Here is a 15807-nt window from a genome sequence, read left to right as displayed (position 1 = left end):
AGCTGTGGGATCACCTTTTCACTGGCCAATTCTTGCTGAGTCTTCTAAATTTTTAATGGATTGTTCAAAATGGGATGCCCCTTTCTTTTTTTCAGGGAGAGTTAGGAAACTTAATGTTTCATAGGTTCGTCGTGATCTCAATTAGTTTTGCTTCTCAGCCTGCCTCTGAAGAGCTAAAGAAGTTCAACACAGGGCCCGCTGGAGAGTAACCTTTTGTCACGTGGGCCACTTACGTTTTCTAGAACAGCCACCAAGGGAGGCAGCACACCGCAAGCGATCAGCTGCTGGATGTGCTGGCGGGGCCCCGCGGCCACGTTGCTTAGGGCCCAGGCTGCCTCCTTCTGGATGGAGGAGCGGGGGTGTGTGAGGAGCTGGGGCAGCACAGCTAGGATGCCTGCGTCCAGGGCCAGCTGGGTCTGGTGGTCCGTCCCTGTGACAATGTTCCCCACAGTGCGCAGAGAGGGGGTCTGGAAGAACAAGGTGAGAAAGTGTCACCAAGTACCATGAATTCATCACCGTGGAAGGTGACCATTGCACCAAGCTCCGTGCCCTCCCAAACATCCATCGTGCTGTGCTGATGGTTTTCTGGAAGCCTGTGAACAATGATTATATCCACGATCCTAATTAATTCTGTGCATCCATGGCTGTTTACATAGTTTAAAGGTACTCGCTAGCCTCCCAGTAGTTCCAGCTCAAGTGGTATAGAGGTCAAGAGATATATTATCAAATGATGCTGTCCTTTTCATATCCTTACATTGGGAAAATTGGTAAATTGATGGTTGCCTTTACAATGTAATAATTTCTACTGAATTTGTACTTAGCACGAGTATCAAGTTTCTGTTGTAGGGACTTCCCTGGTGGCACAGTGGTTAAGAATCCACCTGCCAACGCAGGGGACACGGGTTCCAGCCCTAGGGTGGGAAGATCCCATATGCTGTGGAGCAACTAAGCCAGTGCGCCACAACTACTGAGCCTGCGCTCTAGAGCCCGCGAGCCACAGCTACTGAGCCCGCGAGCCACAACTACTGAAGCCCGCGCGCCTAGAGCCTGTGCTCCACAACAAGAGAAGCCACTGCAATGAGAAGCCCGTGCACCGCAACCAAGAGTAGCCCCTGCTCACTGCAACTAGAGAAAGCTTGCGCGAAGCAACAGACCTAATGCAGCCAAAAATAAAATATAAATAAATAAATAAATAAATTTAAATAAATAAATAACTAGTCAACAACCACAAACCACTTTGGGAATGAGGCTGGTCCCTATAATTAACCTCATTAAAAAAAACAGTTTCTGTTGTATATGTTATTAGAGCTAGTGAAATCTCAGTGGCCTTTTTGTTTTGGTGTATTCATAAAGCTTCTCTCAATAACTTTTTTTTTTTTTTTTTTTTTTGCGGTACGCGGGCCTCTCACCGTTGTGGCCTCTCCTGTTGCAGAGCACAGGCTCTGGACACGCGCAGGCTCAGCGGCCATGGCTCACGGGCCCAGCTGCTCCGTGGCATGTGGGATCCTCCCGGACCAGGGCACAAACCCGTGTCCCCTGCATCAGCAGGCAGACTCTCAACCACTGTGCCACCAGGGAAGCCCCTTCTCTCAATAACTTTGAAGGTCCCCAGGATGGGTCTATGATTGGGCTTAAGACAACTGTCCTAGGAGGGCTGACTGTGGATTTATTTTGGTTTCTCTGCATGGTAGTGGCAGCCCCAGCACAGCCCATCAACAGTTCTAGAGTTTTCCTAGCCTATCATGCTAGGTATCTACTACTCGAGTGAGAGATGTTAGAAGTGCCATAGGCCAATCACAGCCTTGCCAGGACTGCCGCAGTTGGGCCCCAAACCCCCACGATGAACAACTTCTTGAAGATGTTGTCTTCACACCTTCCATGATCCCGGCACTATCCCCAAACTAACCTTGACTTCTGAGGAATGCTACCCTCATCTCAGAACAGATGATGGCTAAGACTGCATAATATACAATATTAGGCATAGAAATCAAAAGGGGTACCCATGCTTCAAACTACATTTTCAAGAAGTATATTATGTAAGTGACATATGTCTCAGAGTCAAGTATTTGACCTTGGTTTTACTTACTTTTCACCTATATCTGAAGTAGTCTAAGAGAACCAGCTGGGGAGAGGATAAGGGGGAATTATCTTTTATACTTGAGTAAGAAATTCAAATGTTACGAGCTTCACGTTAAAACACACACACAGACACACAAACATGCACACCAACTTGTTAACGTCTACATGCATAGACCAGTAGAATGAAAGGCCACAAAAGAATAGTTCACTGGGTGGAGGGATTATAAGCAATTTTAATTGGTGCTCTTCTATCTTTTCTAGTTATCAGACCAAGAAAAAGTAAGTCACTGAATACCCACTAGGATTTTGGATCAAAGTCGATTCAAGTCTTTGGCTACAGAGTAGCAGAGACCAGGGAAATGAAGATGAACAGCTTTGTTCCAGGTAAAGGATGAATGTCAGCTGGGGAAGGCTTGGGGGTAGGAGAGAACAGAACCTGCTCGAGTGACGATGACCCACAGACTCTAATCTGAAGGCCCCTACAGAGACCAACATGACCCGGGACACTTACCAAGACATTGAGTTCTGAGCTGCTCATGAGCTCAACCAGCCTGGGCAGGACCCCCGTGTCCACCACTTGGCCGATGCGTGTATCACAGCCGTCAGTGAGGTAGGACAGAGCCCAGCAGGTGTCCGAGAGAACCTCTTCATCTGGGTGCCACAGGAGGTGGAAGAGGGTGGGCAACATCTGCTTCACTGCGTGATCAGAAGGGTATGGGTTCTTGTTCCGGCACAGGTTGGACAAGGTCCACGTGATGTTCCGCAGGAATGTGACCTGTAACGAGGAGACTGTCTCCAGCAAGGGGTGCAAAGAAGGAAAACACCAATGGCAATGTGTCCTGACCATCTTTTTTGTGTATTTTTTTTTTTTTTTGCGGTACGCGGGCCTCTCACTGTTGTGGCCTCTCCCGCTGCGGAGCAACAGGCTCCGGACGCGCAGGCTCAGCGGCCATGGCTCACGGGCCCAGCCGCTCCGCGGCACGTGGGGTCTTCCCGGACCGGGGCACGAACCCGTGTCCCCTGCATCGGCAGGCGGACTCCCAACCACTGCGCCACCAGGGAAGCCCCCTGACCATCTTTGATCAATAGGATCGACCCGCATGAACCCAAGCCTTTGAGCTTCAAACAGGAATTTATTCTAGGTAATAAGTATAGGAGGAACGCAAAGAATGAGCTTTGTTTTATATGCAAACGTCAGATGGAGGTTTCCTTATATTCTTCAAAATGTCCTTCCCCACTTGACTCGATTGATGACCTAATTTTATTTCTCATTGATGAAACAAAGATCAAGCAGGAGTTACTTGGTCTTCCCACCAGCCTATGAACTCTACCAACATGTCCTAACCACGTTTTTGACCTTCTATTTGAAGATCAGTCTTCCCATCCATCCCCAGGATCACCTCTCTCCTCTGGATCAGTCCCACCAGTATAGAAACACACTCTGCGACATTCAACCCCTACCCTTGGTGCCTCTCCAGCCATCACCCCACTTCTATTTTTCAGAATCCATCCTCAAGGAGGCATCCGTATTCACTGTCTATCTCCTTCTTCTACCCCTTCTAGTCTGGTTTCTTCCCCTACTTCTTTGGAGTTAGTGATGAAATCAGCTCCTTCCAAGTCACCAAATCCAAGCTTTTTGAAAAAGCTCTTTTTGCCATCTGTGACACCAAGCCTGGTGTTGTACTGCCAAATGGGCTGTTTCTTCTCATTCTTCTTAGCAGGTCCTACTGAGTTCTGAATTTCAGAGCCCTCAGGACTTGGTCTTGGTTTTCCTCACACTCTAGAGCAGAGGTCAGCCAACTTTTTCTGTAAAAGGCCAGATAATAAAGTTTTTCAACTTTGCAGGCCACATGGTCTCTGTTGCAACTTATCCATTCTGCCCTCTAACACTGCAAAAGCCACAGACAATATGTATGTAAATGAATGGGTGTGGCTGTTTATTTCAAATAAATAAAACTTTATTTAAAAAAACAAGCAGTTGGCCAGGTTAGATTGGCTGATCCCTGCTCTGGCTGACCTTGCCCAGCTGGATGACACATACATGCACAATCATCTAGATAGACCTGCATATCTATCTATCTGTTGTTGCTGCAATGATGCCTCTCACTGGCTTCAACTTAATAGGTACAACTAAGGCTCCAATTCCTTCTTCCCTCTATCCTCCCCACATCTCTAGGAGGACAGTGCTCTAAACAAACTAACCTGAAACCCGAGGGCATCCTCACTTCTTTCTGTCTCCCCCTTCTATGCCCATCACAGCAGCAACCCAGGTCCATCTGCTTCTCCATCTCCCTCTGCTATAATCCTATAGCAAGCAGCCAGAATGGTCTTTCTGGAAAATCAGGCCACTTTACTTCCTGCCTTGAAACCCTCCAAAGCCTTCCTTTTGCCACCAAGATGATGTCTAAGTCCCTTGCCCTACTTGTCATCTTATATCGCTCTCTCCTTGCAAGCTCCCTTGGTCATGCCAGCCTTTTTCCGGTTCAACCATATCAGGTTCTCTCTCACCTTGAAGGCAGGGCATCTATTCCCTTGACTTTTGGAAGCTGCCTTCTCTTCATTTTTGTTTGAGGCAAAACTAGAACCCAAATTCCATTCCTAACCCAGGGAGTCCTCTAGTGTTGCCACAGCAATCAACTTGGACCCTAAGCTTCCAACCTAGACCCTCTTTATTACCCAGGAACAGAACTGGTGAGCCGCTAATTCTGTCTGTACCCCTGGAACAGAGAGCTCAGTCATCTACTTTTGCAGGATTGTAAGCTTAGAAAAACTTGAATGGGTCTCTTCTAATCCCCAACGCCCCCCGCAAAGAAAGATCAGCACTACTGCCCTTGAGGACAAATTTGGATCAACTTCTACCCAAAGTAATATTCAGTCCTAGGCCTTGTTCATCATTACTATTGTTAGGGGGCCGGGCAGCAACAACATGGCCTAGCATTGATTTGGAATTACATACGCGATTTCCCAACTTTGGGAACCTGTTACCTAACTAGGTTACCTCATTAAAAAGACACTCACTGGGGACCTCCCTGGTGGTCCAGTGGTTAAGAATCTGCCTTCCAATGCAGGGGACGCGGGTTCAATCCCCGGTCAGTGAACTAAGATCCCACATGTCACGGGGCAACTGAGCTGCACGCTGCACCTACTGACCCCATGCACCACAACTAGAGAGAAGCCTGCGCACCGCAACAAAGAGCCTGCATGCCGCAACTAAGACCCGACGCAGCCAAATAAATAAATGAATAAATAAAATTAATTAAAAAAAGACATTCACTGGTATACTTGATGAAACCAGGGTCAGCAGATGTGGAATGGCATCACTCAAGATAACGTCGTCTCTGAATTTTGGTCCATCACCTACAAATAGACAAGAACATGACACTCAAAGAGGGAACAGAGAGAGTCCTGGGGTGGGTGAGTAATTCTTCACAAGTCTCTGCAAAGGGGGAGAGGCCAAAACTCATTCCTGGGTTGGGCAAGTAGATAGTATAGCCATGAACTAGACCCTGGGTCTCTGACATGTTGGTTGAATAGATGGCCTGATGTGGAAATCAGGCACCACACAGCAGGGATTGCTATAAGCAGAGTCTCTGGACCCATCAAGGAGCCAGCCAACTGGGCCCAGGCAGCGCGCTCTAAATGCTGGTGGCATCTCACAGCATGGTTCTCAGGAGACAAAGGCCACTATGGACCAAATTGTCTTCCCAGAAGGCTTTGACATGGGGCAGTAACTTCCAAATGCAACTCAGAACAAAGTCTGGGAGATGGACAGATTCTAGCCATCAGTTTTCTGCTACTTTGGCTAGAATACCAATTTTAGACCCTAGACGTCTCAGCCTGTAATTCTTCAATCATCAGGCAAGGTATAAGTTATACTACACCACCCGATTTTGCCTGTTCCTTACTGCACTAAGCAAAATGAGAGACGAAATCTCTGTAATAGTTGCTTTATTTCTGCAAGCTTTTAAAAAGTAGACTTATTTTATATTCTGTGTTTGCTAATTCCATCCTCTGAAGTCCTTGGAGATCTAATCACATTGTTTGCTTCTGCTGACTCAGTCATAGTGGGTTGTTGACTTTCTGAACTTGAAATTGCTAATATTTGGCTGATCTTAATTTGTCAAAATCCTGAGAGGCCCGACTGAGTTTGTTTCCCCCAGAGAGCGTCACATTTATATTCAGCCAGGGATCCTGGAGTTCCTAACCTGACAGCACTCACTCCCCAGCCTGTGTTTTCCCAGACCATGCGGGGAATACAGTATCCAGTCCCAAATCCATGAGGCCAGTCTTAGGATTGCGTTTTCAGGGGAGACTTTTATCCTAAACTAAGCAGACATTTTCGTGTGTATTCCCTGGGCAACTTTCACTGAAGGTAGAATTCTTTTAGGGTACTGGGTGATGTAAGGGTCTGTTATAAAATCCCCACATTGCATGAGCCAAAGACTTGTCTTTTGTTCCTGAAGCCACTAAGCCCTGAGGCTGTAGGACCTCAGTCTCGGCAGGTGTCCCTAGGCGGCCTAGAGCTTCAGAACATACCATGCCTTCTAGCTTCAGCTTCAATTTTTGGTCTCTGAACTTGACTCTGAATTTCGGAAAGGCCCGTTCTACTCTTCCCAGCATTGCTAGGTATTTATACTTAAAATGTCTGATCTACAATACTACCCAAAGAATTCCCATCGCATGCCACTCACAAGGCCCACCATTTTCTTTGCCCGCTGCCCCCCACCAAGGGGAGAGCCTCACCTGCTATATTACCAAGGGCCCACACTGCCTGTTCACACACAGTCATATGAGGGGAAGACAGGAGCTCAACCAAGGGCTGGATGGCCCCTCCGTCCACGACAGCACGAGTCAGCTCCGAAGTACCGGAGGCAATATTGGTCAGAGCCCAGGCTGCCTCGAGCTGCAAGCGGGGATGAAGGGATGACTTCAGGAACTCCACCAGCCTGGGAATGAGCCCTGCATCAACAATCAGCTTCAGAGGAGGGTTCTTTTCCCGGGACAGCATTTTCCTTCGTAGTGTAAGAGAAAAGACAAGAACATGTCCTGTGAGGCAGGTAAGAAGAACCTCCTTTATGGATGTTATTGGCATTCCTAACTATCAAATGAAACAAACCCCTGGGCCAGAGCTCCTTCATATCCTAGAGTTCAGCCTGTAGCACTCTGCAGTGATGAAGCAATATTTTTCCCTTTAGTTATTATCTATGAGCCGCCATTCCTGTTGAGGCCAATTTAAATTAAGCCATTCATCTCTGACCACACTTGCATATCTTAAGTTGTTCTCAAGGACAGTGTAGAGGAGCAATTTCGTCTCACTTTTGGATGGACCGGCCTTTTCTTATATTGTGTGGGCATTTTGCCACTGCCAAGAAACCAAATAGGCTGCTGGAACCCATTTCTAGCTATGCATCTGTCAATAATACAAGTCTGTTTGGTGATACCTGGCTGCCTGGGTGGCCTGGAAACATAGTTCTGGATCTGAGGCATTGACACCATTGATTATTTCTTGCAGGGTGAGGCTGACCTGCGAGGAGACATACATTCAAGTCAGAGTCTCTGCCAAAAGGAACCACAGGTCATCTAGTCTAGCCATCTATCTGATTAGAAGAAGCTGGCTTGAACACTAAGTCTCAATGTGTATGCTGGTCTGTATTAGGGGAAGGAAGAACATTTGGTGGTCTCACTGATTTGTGGGACACTCCCCATGCTCTGGGGGATAGGTAAGTCCTTGGATCCCCAGCACCTTTTTATCCCATGCAGTAAAAACATGCTAGTGGGTGGCAGCAAAAATGGGAGAACAAGGACCTCAAAATTCTCTCCTCCAGAAAAGCAACAAGAAACCTGAAAAATAGAATCAACTTTTTTAGAACTCTGGAAACTGACCAAAGGTTTGCAGCAATTTGTTATATTCAAGCTGAAAAGGGTTTATTCAAGAAAAATGTCTAAATCTCAGTAAGAACAGCAAGGCTTATGGCATTTTGCCTTGCCTTATTCCCACTCCTCCCCCAGCTCTGTGGTAGCTTTGAAAACCAACAGCCCAGCAGCCACTGGAGGAGGCAGAACAGGTTGGTGCTCCCTTAAAGCCTCAGTCCCAGAGAATTATTATTATTCGATGCTTCTTGTGGTTTCCTGGGAGATCTCATTTGTAAGATTCTATTTTATTTGACTCAGAGCTCACACAATGCAAAAAGTCTTTTCCCTGTAGGTATTTGTTAAAAACAGTTAGAGGAAGTGGTTCAACTTCACAGCTGCTTGGGGTGGGGGGTGGGGGGGTCAGATAACAGTTGGGGGCAAACAATAGACTAACCAAAAAACTTAAAAGGCAAAGCTGGGAATGAGATGTTCATTGGGGCTTTGAGAACTCCAACATGTTCCTGAAAATCTAGAAGGTCACATGCCTCTATAAAACCGTTGCACATGCTCATAGAAAATGGAGAAGACCCTGAGGTCTCACCTCTGGCTGACTTTGAGGCTCTGTGCAAGTAGGAAGTGAAGGTTTAAGGCAGCATTGTCAACTTCCTCGTTGAATGTTGAAGGCATGCCCCAACATGCACACAGAATGCCTTGGCAAAGACTGGGTGAATTTTTGCTTCCAAGTGTGTAAGGAAATCTCTGTCCAATCATTAGCTGACCACTAAGCTAACTGAGCAGAGAATTCAGTGCCTACACATGACAAAGAATACAAACTTTACAAAATCAACTCAAAAGTCACTGGACGAACAAACAATGAGCAACAACAACAAACCCTGGGCAAGGGGTGGGGGGGCAGATTTTATATCCAAAGTTGCCACATTATTTTAAATGACTAGTTGTTAAAGAAATTACAAGACATTCAAAGTATACACGTATACAAGCAAAAAACAAGGCAATTAATAGAAACTGTCCCTGAGGAGCCCAGACATTGGACTTACTAGACAAAGACTTTAAGTATGTTCAAAGAACTAAACGAAAGCATGTCTAAAGAACTAAAGGAAAGTCTAAGAATGATGTCTTAGAGACATAAGAATGATGTCTTAGACACAGAACAAATCATCAGTGAACTTAAAGATGGGTCCATTGAGATTAAGCAGCATGAGGGAAAAAAAGAATGAATTGATCTTAGCCAAAAGGCCAAGAAGCAAGAATAGTAGCTATTCCTATCAGTTTAATTTCTGACACACCCTCTATCCAAGGACAATATATTAAATGGATTTTGGAACTAGGAGATGGAATAGAACTTTGCTCCATCCACTCCATGCATTGACCCAGGTATTACTGTACTTCCAGGAATAGTGCACCCCCTTTGAGGGAAATAAAGACTGTGTTTTTTATTAAAAAACAAATGAAGATTAAACTTAACACAGCCTTACAGATCAACAGCATATGCATAATAGAATGGAAAAGAGAGAGAAAGGGGCAGAAAGTATATTTGAAGAAATGATTTCCAAAAACATCGCAAATTTGATGAAGAAATTAATCTACACCTCTGAGAAGCTTAATGAACTTCAAACAGGAAAAACTCCAAGAGATCCACACTCAGACACATCATAAAATGTTGGAAGCCAAAAACAAAAAGAGAATTTTGAAATCAGGAAAAGAGAAGCAACTCACCATACACAAGTCCTCAACAAGATCAAGAGCTGATTTATCCCCAGAAAGCATAAATGACATATTTAAAATGCTGAGAGCAAGTTTGTCAAGCTAGAATTCTATACATGGCAAATTATAATAAAATGGAGAAATTAAGACATTCTCAGATAAACCTGAGAGAATTCATTGTCAGCAAACTCACTCTACAAGAAGAGAGTTCTTCGGGTACTGGAAACTAGATAATAACCAAAGACATGAAGAAACCAGCAACACCAGAAAGGCAAATATAATGGTAAATATAAAAGACAGTATAGGGCTTCCCTGGTGGCGCAGTGGTTGAGAGTCCGCCTGCTGATGCAGGGAACACGAGTTCGTGCCCTGGTCCGGGAAGATCCCACATGCCGTGGAGTGGCCATGACTGCTGAGCCTGCACATCCAGAGCCTGTGCTCCGGCAATGGGAGAGGCCACAACAGTGAGAGGCCCGTGTACCAAAAAAAAAAAGACAGTATAGTAGATAGCCTCATCCAACAGCAGGCAGACAGCAGAAGCAAGAAGAACTACAATCCTGCAGCCTGTGGAACAAAAACCACATTCACAGAAAGACAGACAAGATGAAAAGGCAGAGGGCTATGTACCAGATGAAGGAACAAGATAAAACCCGAGAAAAACAACTAAATGAAGTGGAGATAGGCAACCTTCCAGAAAAAGAATTCAGAATAATGATAGTGAAGATGATCCAGGACCTTGGAAAAAGAATGGAGGCAAAGATTGAGAAGATGCATGAAATATTTAACAAAGACCTAGAAGAATTAAAGAACAAATAAACAGAATGAACAATACAATAACTGAAATGAAAACTACACTAGAAGGAATCAATAGCAGAATAACTGAGGCAGAAGAACGGATAAGTGACCTGGAAGACAGAATGGTGGGATTCACTGCTGTGGAACAGAATAAAGAAAAAAGAATGAAGACAGCCTAAGAGACCTCTGGGACAACACTAAATGCAACAACATTCGCAGTATAGGGGTCCCAGAAGGAGAAGAGAGAGAGAAAGGACACAAGAAAATGTCTGAAGAGATTATAGTTGAAAACTTCCCTAACATAGGAAAGGAAATAGCCACCCAGGTCCAGGAAAGTGCAGAGAGACCCATACAGGATAAACCCAAGGAGAAACACGCCGAGACACATAGTAATCAAACTGGCAAAAATTAAAGACAAAGAAAAACTATTGAAAGCAGCAAGGGAAAAACGACAAATAACATACAAGGGAACTCCCATAAGGTTAACAGCTGATTTCTCAGCAGAAACTCTACAAGCCAGAAGGGAGTGGAATGATATACTTTAAGTGATGAAAGGGAAGAAACTACAACCAAGATTACTCTACCCAGCAAGGATCTCATTCAGATTCGATGGAGACATCAAAAGCTTTACAGACAAGCAAAAGCTAAGAGAATTCAGCACCACCAAACCAGCTCTACAACAAATGCTAAAGGAACTTCTCTAAGTGGGAAACACAAGAGAAGAAAAGGACCTACAAAAGTAACCCAAAACAATTAAGAAAATGGTAATAGGAACAAACATATCGATAATTACCTTAAACGTAAATGGATTAAATGCTCCAACCAAAAGACACAGGCTTGCTGAATGGATACAAAAACAAGACCCATATATATGCTGACTACAAGAGACCCACTTCAGACCTAGGGACACATACAGACTGAAAGTGAGGGGATGGAAAAAGATATTCCATGCAAATGGAAATCAAAAGAAAGCTGGAGTAGCAATATGCATATCAGATAAAATAGACTTTAAAATAAAGAATGTTGCAAGAGACAAGGAAGGACACTACATAATGATCAAGGGATCAATCCAAGAAGAAGATATAGCAATTATAAATATATATGCACCCAACATAGGAGCACCTCAATACATAAGGCAACTGCTAAGAGCTATAAAAGAGGAAATCGACAGTAACACAATAATAGTGGGGGACTTTAACACCTCACTTACACCAATGGACAGATCATCCAAACAGAAAATTAATAAGGAAACACAAGCTTTAAATGACACAATAGACCACATAGATTTAACTGATATTTATAGGACATTCCATCCAAAAAAAGCAGATTACACTTTCTTCTCAAGTGCACATGGAACATTCTCTAGGATAGATCACATCTTGGGTCACAAATCAAGCCTCAGTAAATTTAAGAAAATTGAAATCATATCAAGCATCTTTTCTGACCACAACACTATGAGATTAGAAGTGAATTACAAGGAAAAAAATGTATAAAACACAAACACATGGAGGTTAAACAATACATTACTAAATAACCAAGAGATCACTGAAGAAATCAAAGAGGAAATCAAAAAATACCTAGAGACAAATGACAATGAAAACACGATGATCCAAAACCTATGGGATGCAGCAAAAGCAGCTCTAAGAGGGAAGTTTATAGCTATACAAGTCTACCTCAAGAAACAAGAAAAATCGCAAATAAACGATCTAACCTTACACCTGAAGAACTAGAGAAAGAAGAACAAACAAAACTCAAAGTTAGCAGAAGAAAAGAAATCATAAAGATCAGAGCAGAAATAAATGAAATAGAAACAAAGAAAACAATAGCAAAGATCAATAAAACTAAAAGCTGGTTCTTTGAGAAGATAAACAAAATTGATAAACAATTAGCCAGACTCATCAAGTAAAAGAGAGAGAGGACTCAAATCAATAAAATTAGAAATGAAAAAGGAGAAGTTACAACAGACGCCGCAGAAATACAAAGCATCCTAAGAGACTACTACAAGCAACTCTATGCCAATAAAATGGACAACCTGGAAAAATGGACAAATTCTTAGAAAGGTATAACCTTCCAAGACTGAACCAGGAAGAAATAGAAAATATGAACAGACCAATCACAAGTAATGAAATTGAAACTGTAGTTAAAAATCTTCCAACAAACAAAAGTCCAGGACCAGATGGCTTCACAGGTGAATTCTATCAAACATTTAGAGAAGAGCTAACACCTATCCTTCTCAAACTCTTCCAAAAAATTACGGAGGAAGGAACACTCCCAAACTCATTCTATGAGGCCACCATCACCCTGATACCAAAACCAGACAAAGATACTACAAAAAAAGAAAATTACAGACCAATATCACTGATGAATATAGATGCAAATATAGATGCAAAAATCCTCAACAAAATACTAGCAAACAGAATCCAACAACACATTAAAAGGATCATACACCATGATCAAGTGGGATTTATCCAGGGATTCAAGGATTCTTCAATATATGCAAATCAATCAATGTGATACACCATACTAACAAATTGAAGACTAAAAACCATATGATCATCTCAATAGATGCAGAAAAAGCTTTTGACAAAATTCAGCACCCATTTATGATAAAAACTCTCCAGAAAGTTGGCATAGAGGGAACCTACCTCAACATAATAAAGGCCATATATGACAAACCCACAGCAAACATCATTCTCAATGGTGAAAAACGGAAAGCATTTCCGCTAAGATCAGGAACAAGACAAGTATGTTCACTCTCACCACTATTATTCAACATAGTTTTGGAAGTCCTAGCCACAGCAATCATAGAATTAAAAGAAATAAAAGGAATACAAATTGGAAAAGAAGTAAAACTGTCACTGTTTGCAGGTGACACGATACTATACATAGAGAATCCTAAAGATGCCACCAGAAAACTACCAGAGCTAATCAATGAATTTGGTAAAGTTGCAGGATACAAAATTAATGCACAGAAATCTCTTGCATTCCTGTATACTAATAATGAAAAATCTGAAAGAGAAATTAAGGAAACACTCCCATTTACCATTGCAACAAAAAGAATAAAATACCCAGGAATAAACCTACCTAGGGAGACAAAAGACCTGTATGCAGAAAACTATAAGACACTGATGAAAGAAATTAAAGATGATACCAACAGATGGAGAGATATACCATGTTCTTGGATTGGAAGAATCAATATTGTGAAAATGACTATACTACCAAAAGCAATCTACAGATTCAATGCACTCCCTATCAAATTACCAATGGCATTTTTAACAGAACTAGAACAAAAAATCTTAAAATTTGTATGGAGACACAAAAGACCCTGAATAGCCAAAGCAGTCTTGAGGGAAAAAAGCGGAGCTGGAGGAATCAGACTCCCTGACTTCAGACTATACTACAAAGCTACAGTAATCAAGACAATATGGTACTGGCACAGAAACAGAAATATAGATTAATGGAACAAGATAGAGGGCCCAGAGATAAACCCATGCACCTATGGTCAACTAATCTATGACAAAGGAGGAAATGATATACAATGGAGAAAAGACAGTCTCTTCAATAAGTGGTGCTGGGAAAATTGGACAGCTACATGTAAAAGAATGAAATTAGAACAATCCCTAACACCATACACAAAAATAAACTCAAAATGGATTAAAGACCTATATGTAAGGCCAGACACTATAAAAACTATTAGAGGAAAACATAGGCAGAACACTCTATGACATAAATCAGAGCAAGATCCTTTTTGACTCACCTCCTAGAGAAATGGAAGTAAAACCAAAAATAAACAAATGGGACCTAATGAAACTTAAAAGCTTTTGCACAGCAAAGGAAACCATAAACAAAACAAAAAGACAACTCTCAGAATTGGAGAAAATATTTGCAAGTGAAGCAACTGACAAAGGATTAATCTCCAAAATTTACCAGCAGCTCGTGTAGCTCAATATCAGAAAAACAAACAACCCAATCCAAAAATGGGCAGAAGACCTAATAGACATTTCTCCAAAGAAGATATACAGATTGCCAACAAACACATGAAAGAATGCTCAACATCACTAATCATTAGAGAAATGCAAATCAAAACTACAATGAGGTTATCACCTCACACCAGTCAGAATGGCCATCATCAGAAAATCTACAAACAACAAATGCTGGAGAGGGTGTGGAGAAAAGGGAACCCTCTTGCACTGTTGGTGGGAATGTAAATTGATACAGCCACTATGGAGAACAGTATGGAGGTTCCTTAAAAAACTAAACATAGAATTACCATATGACCCAGCAATCCCACTACTGGCCATATACCCAGAGAAAACCATAATTCAAAAAGACACATACACCCCAATGTTCATTGCAGCACTATTTACAATAGCCAGGTCATGGAAGCAACCTAAATGACCATCGACAGACTAATGGATAAAGAAGATATGGTACATATATACAATGGAATATTACTCAGCCATAAAAAGGAATGAAATTGGGTCATTTGTTGAGACGTGGATGGATCTAGAGAGTGTCATACAGCGTGAATTAAGTCAGAAAGAGAAAAACAAATATCGTATACTAACGCATATATGTGGAACCTAGAAAAATGGTACAGATGAACCGGTTTGCAGGGCAGAAATTGAGACACAGATGTAGAGAACAAATGTATGGACACCAAGAGGGGAAAGCGGCAGGGGGTGGGGCGGTGGTGGTGTGATGAATTGGGGGATTGACATGTATACGCTGATGTGGATAAAATGGATGACGAATAAGAGCCTGCTGTATAAAAAAATAAATAAAATAAAATTCAAAAAAAAAGAAAAATGAGTAAATGCATAGAACAGACCTGATCCAACACACAGCTTGGAGCCAAAAAAAATAAAATAAAATAAAAATAAATAAATAAGACAGTATAAATGTATTTTTTACTGTAAGTCTTTCTTCTGACTTAAAAGACAAGTGCATAAAGCAATAATTATAAACCTATATTAATGGGCACATGATGTGTAAAGAGGTAACTTGGATGATAATGAGAGCAAAAGCAGGGAGGGAATAAAGTTATATAGGAGTATTGTTTTATATACTATTGAAATTAAAATGGTATTACTCCAAACTAAATAACCAATGGATAAAAAGAAGAAAATTCCAGGGAACTTAGAAAATACTTTGAGATGAATGGGAAAAAAAACATACAATATACCAAAACCAATGAGATGTAAATAAAGCAGAGCACAGAGGGAAATATGTAGCCATAAACGCAAGTATTGAAAAAGTAGAAAGCTCTCAAATCCATAACCTAACTTCCTACTTTAAAATATTAGAAATGAAAGAAAATCAAACCCAAAAATATTAGAAGAAAGGAAATATTAA

The 15807-nt window shown here is 42.1% G+C and overlaps 1 protein-coding gene and 1 non-coding gene across 5 annotated transcripts in view; one reads left to right on the top strand and one right to left on the bottom strand.

The window, feature by feature from the left end:
- KPNA7 (karyopherin subunit alpha 7) overlaps positions 1–15807 on the bottom strand; it is a 96261-nt gene that overhangs the window by 11780 nt on the left and 68674 nt on the right. For all 4 annotated transcript variants that reach the window (XM_049699273.1, XM_049699271.1, XM_049699272.1 and 1 more), the window contains 5 exons: positions 7521–7603; positions 6823–7091; positions 5354–5436; positions 2591–2854; positions 234–467 (listed from right to left, as the gene is read on the bottom strand). In XM_049699273.1, the coding sequence (XP_049555230.1) occupies positions 234–467; positions 2591–2854; positions 5354–5436; positions 6823–7091; positions 7521–7603 (933 nt within the window). The remainder of the gene's footprint in view (positions 1–233; positions 468–2590; positions 2855–5353; positions 5437–6822; positions 7092–7520; positions 7604–15807) is intronic.
- Positions 9171–9361, top strand: LOC117201023 (U2 spliceosomal RNA). The gene has a single exon (XR_004482919.1). It is a non-coding gene; the product is annotated as a U2 spliceosomal RNA (small nuclear RNA).

This window comes from Orcinus orca, chromosome 16, assembly GCF_937001465.1.
Source record: "Orcinus orca chromosome 16, mOrcOrc1.1, whole genome shotgun sequence".
In the NCBI taxonomy this organism is placed as follows: domain Eukaryota; kingdom Metazoa; phylum Chordata; class Mammalia; order Artiodactyla; family Delphinidae; genus Orcinus; species Orcinus orca.
This window is presented reverse-complemented; position numbering and strand designations above follow the sequence as displayed.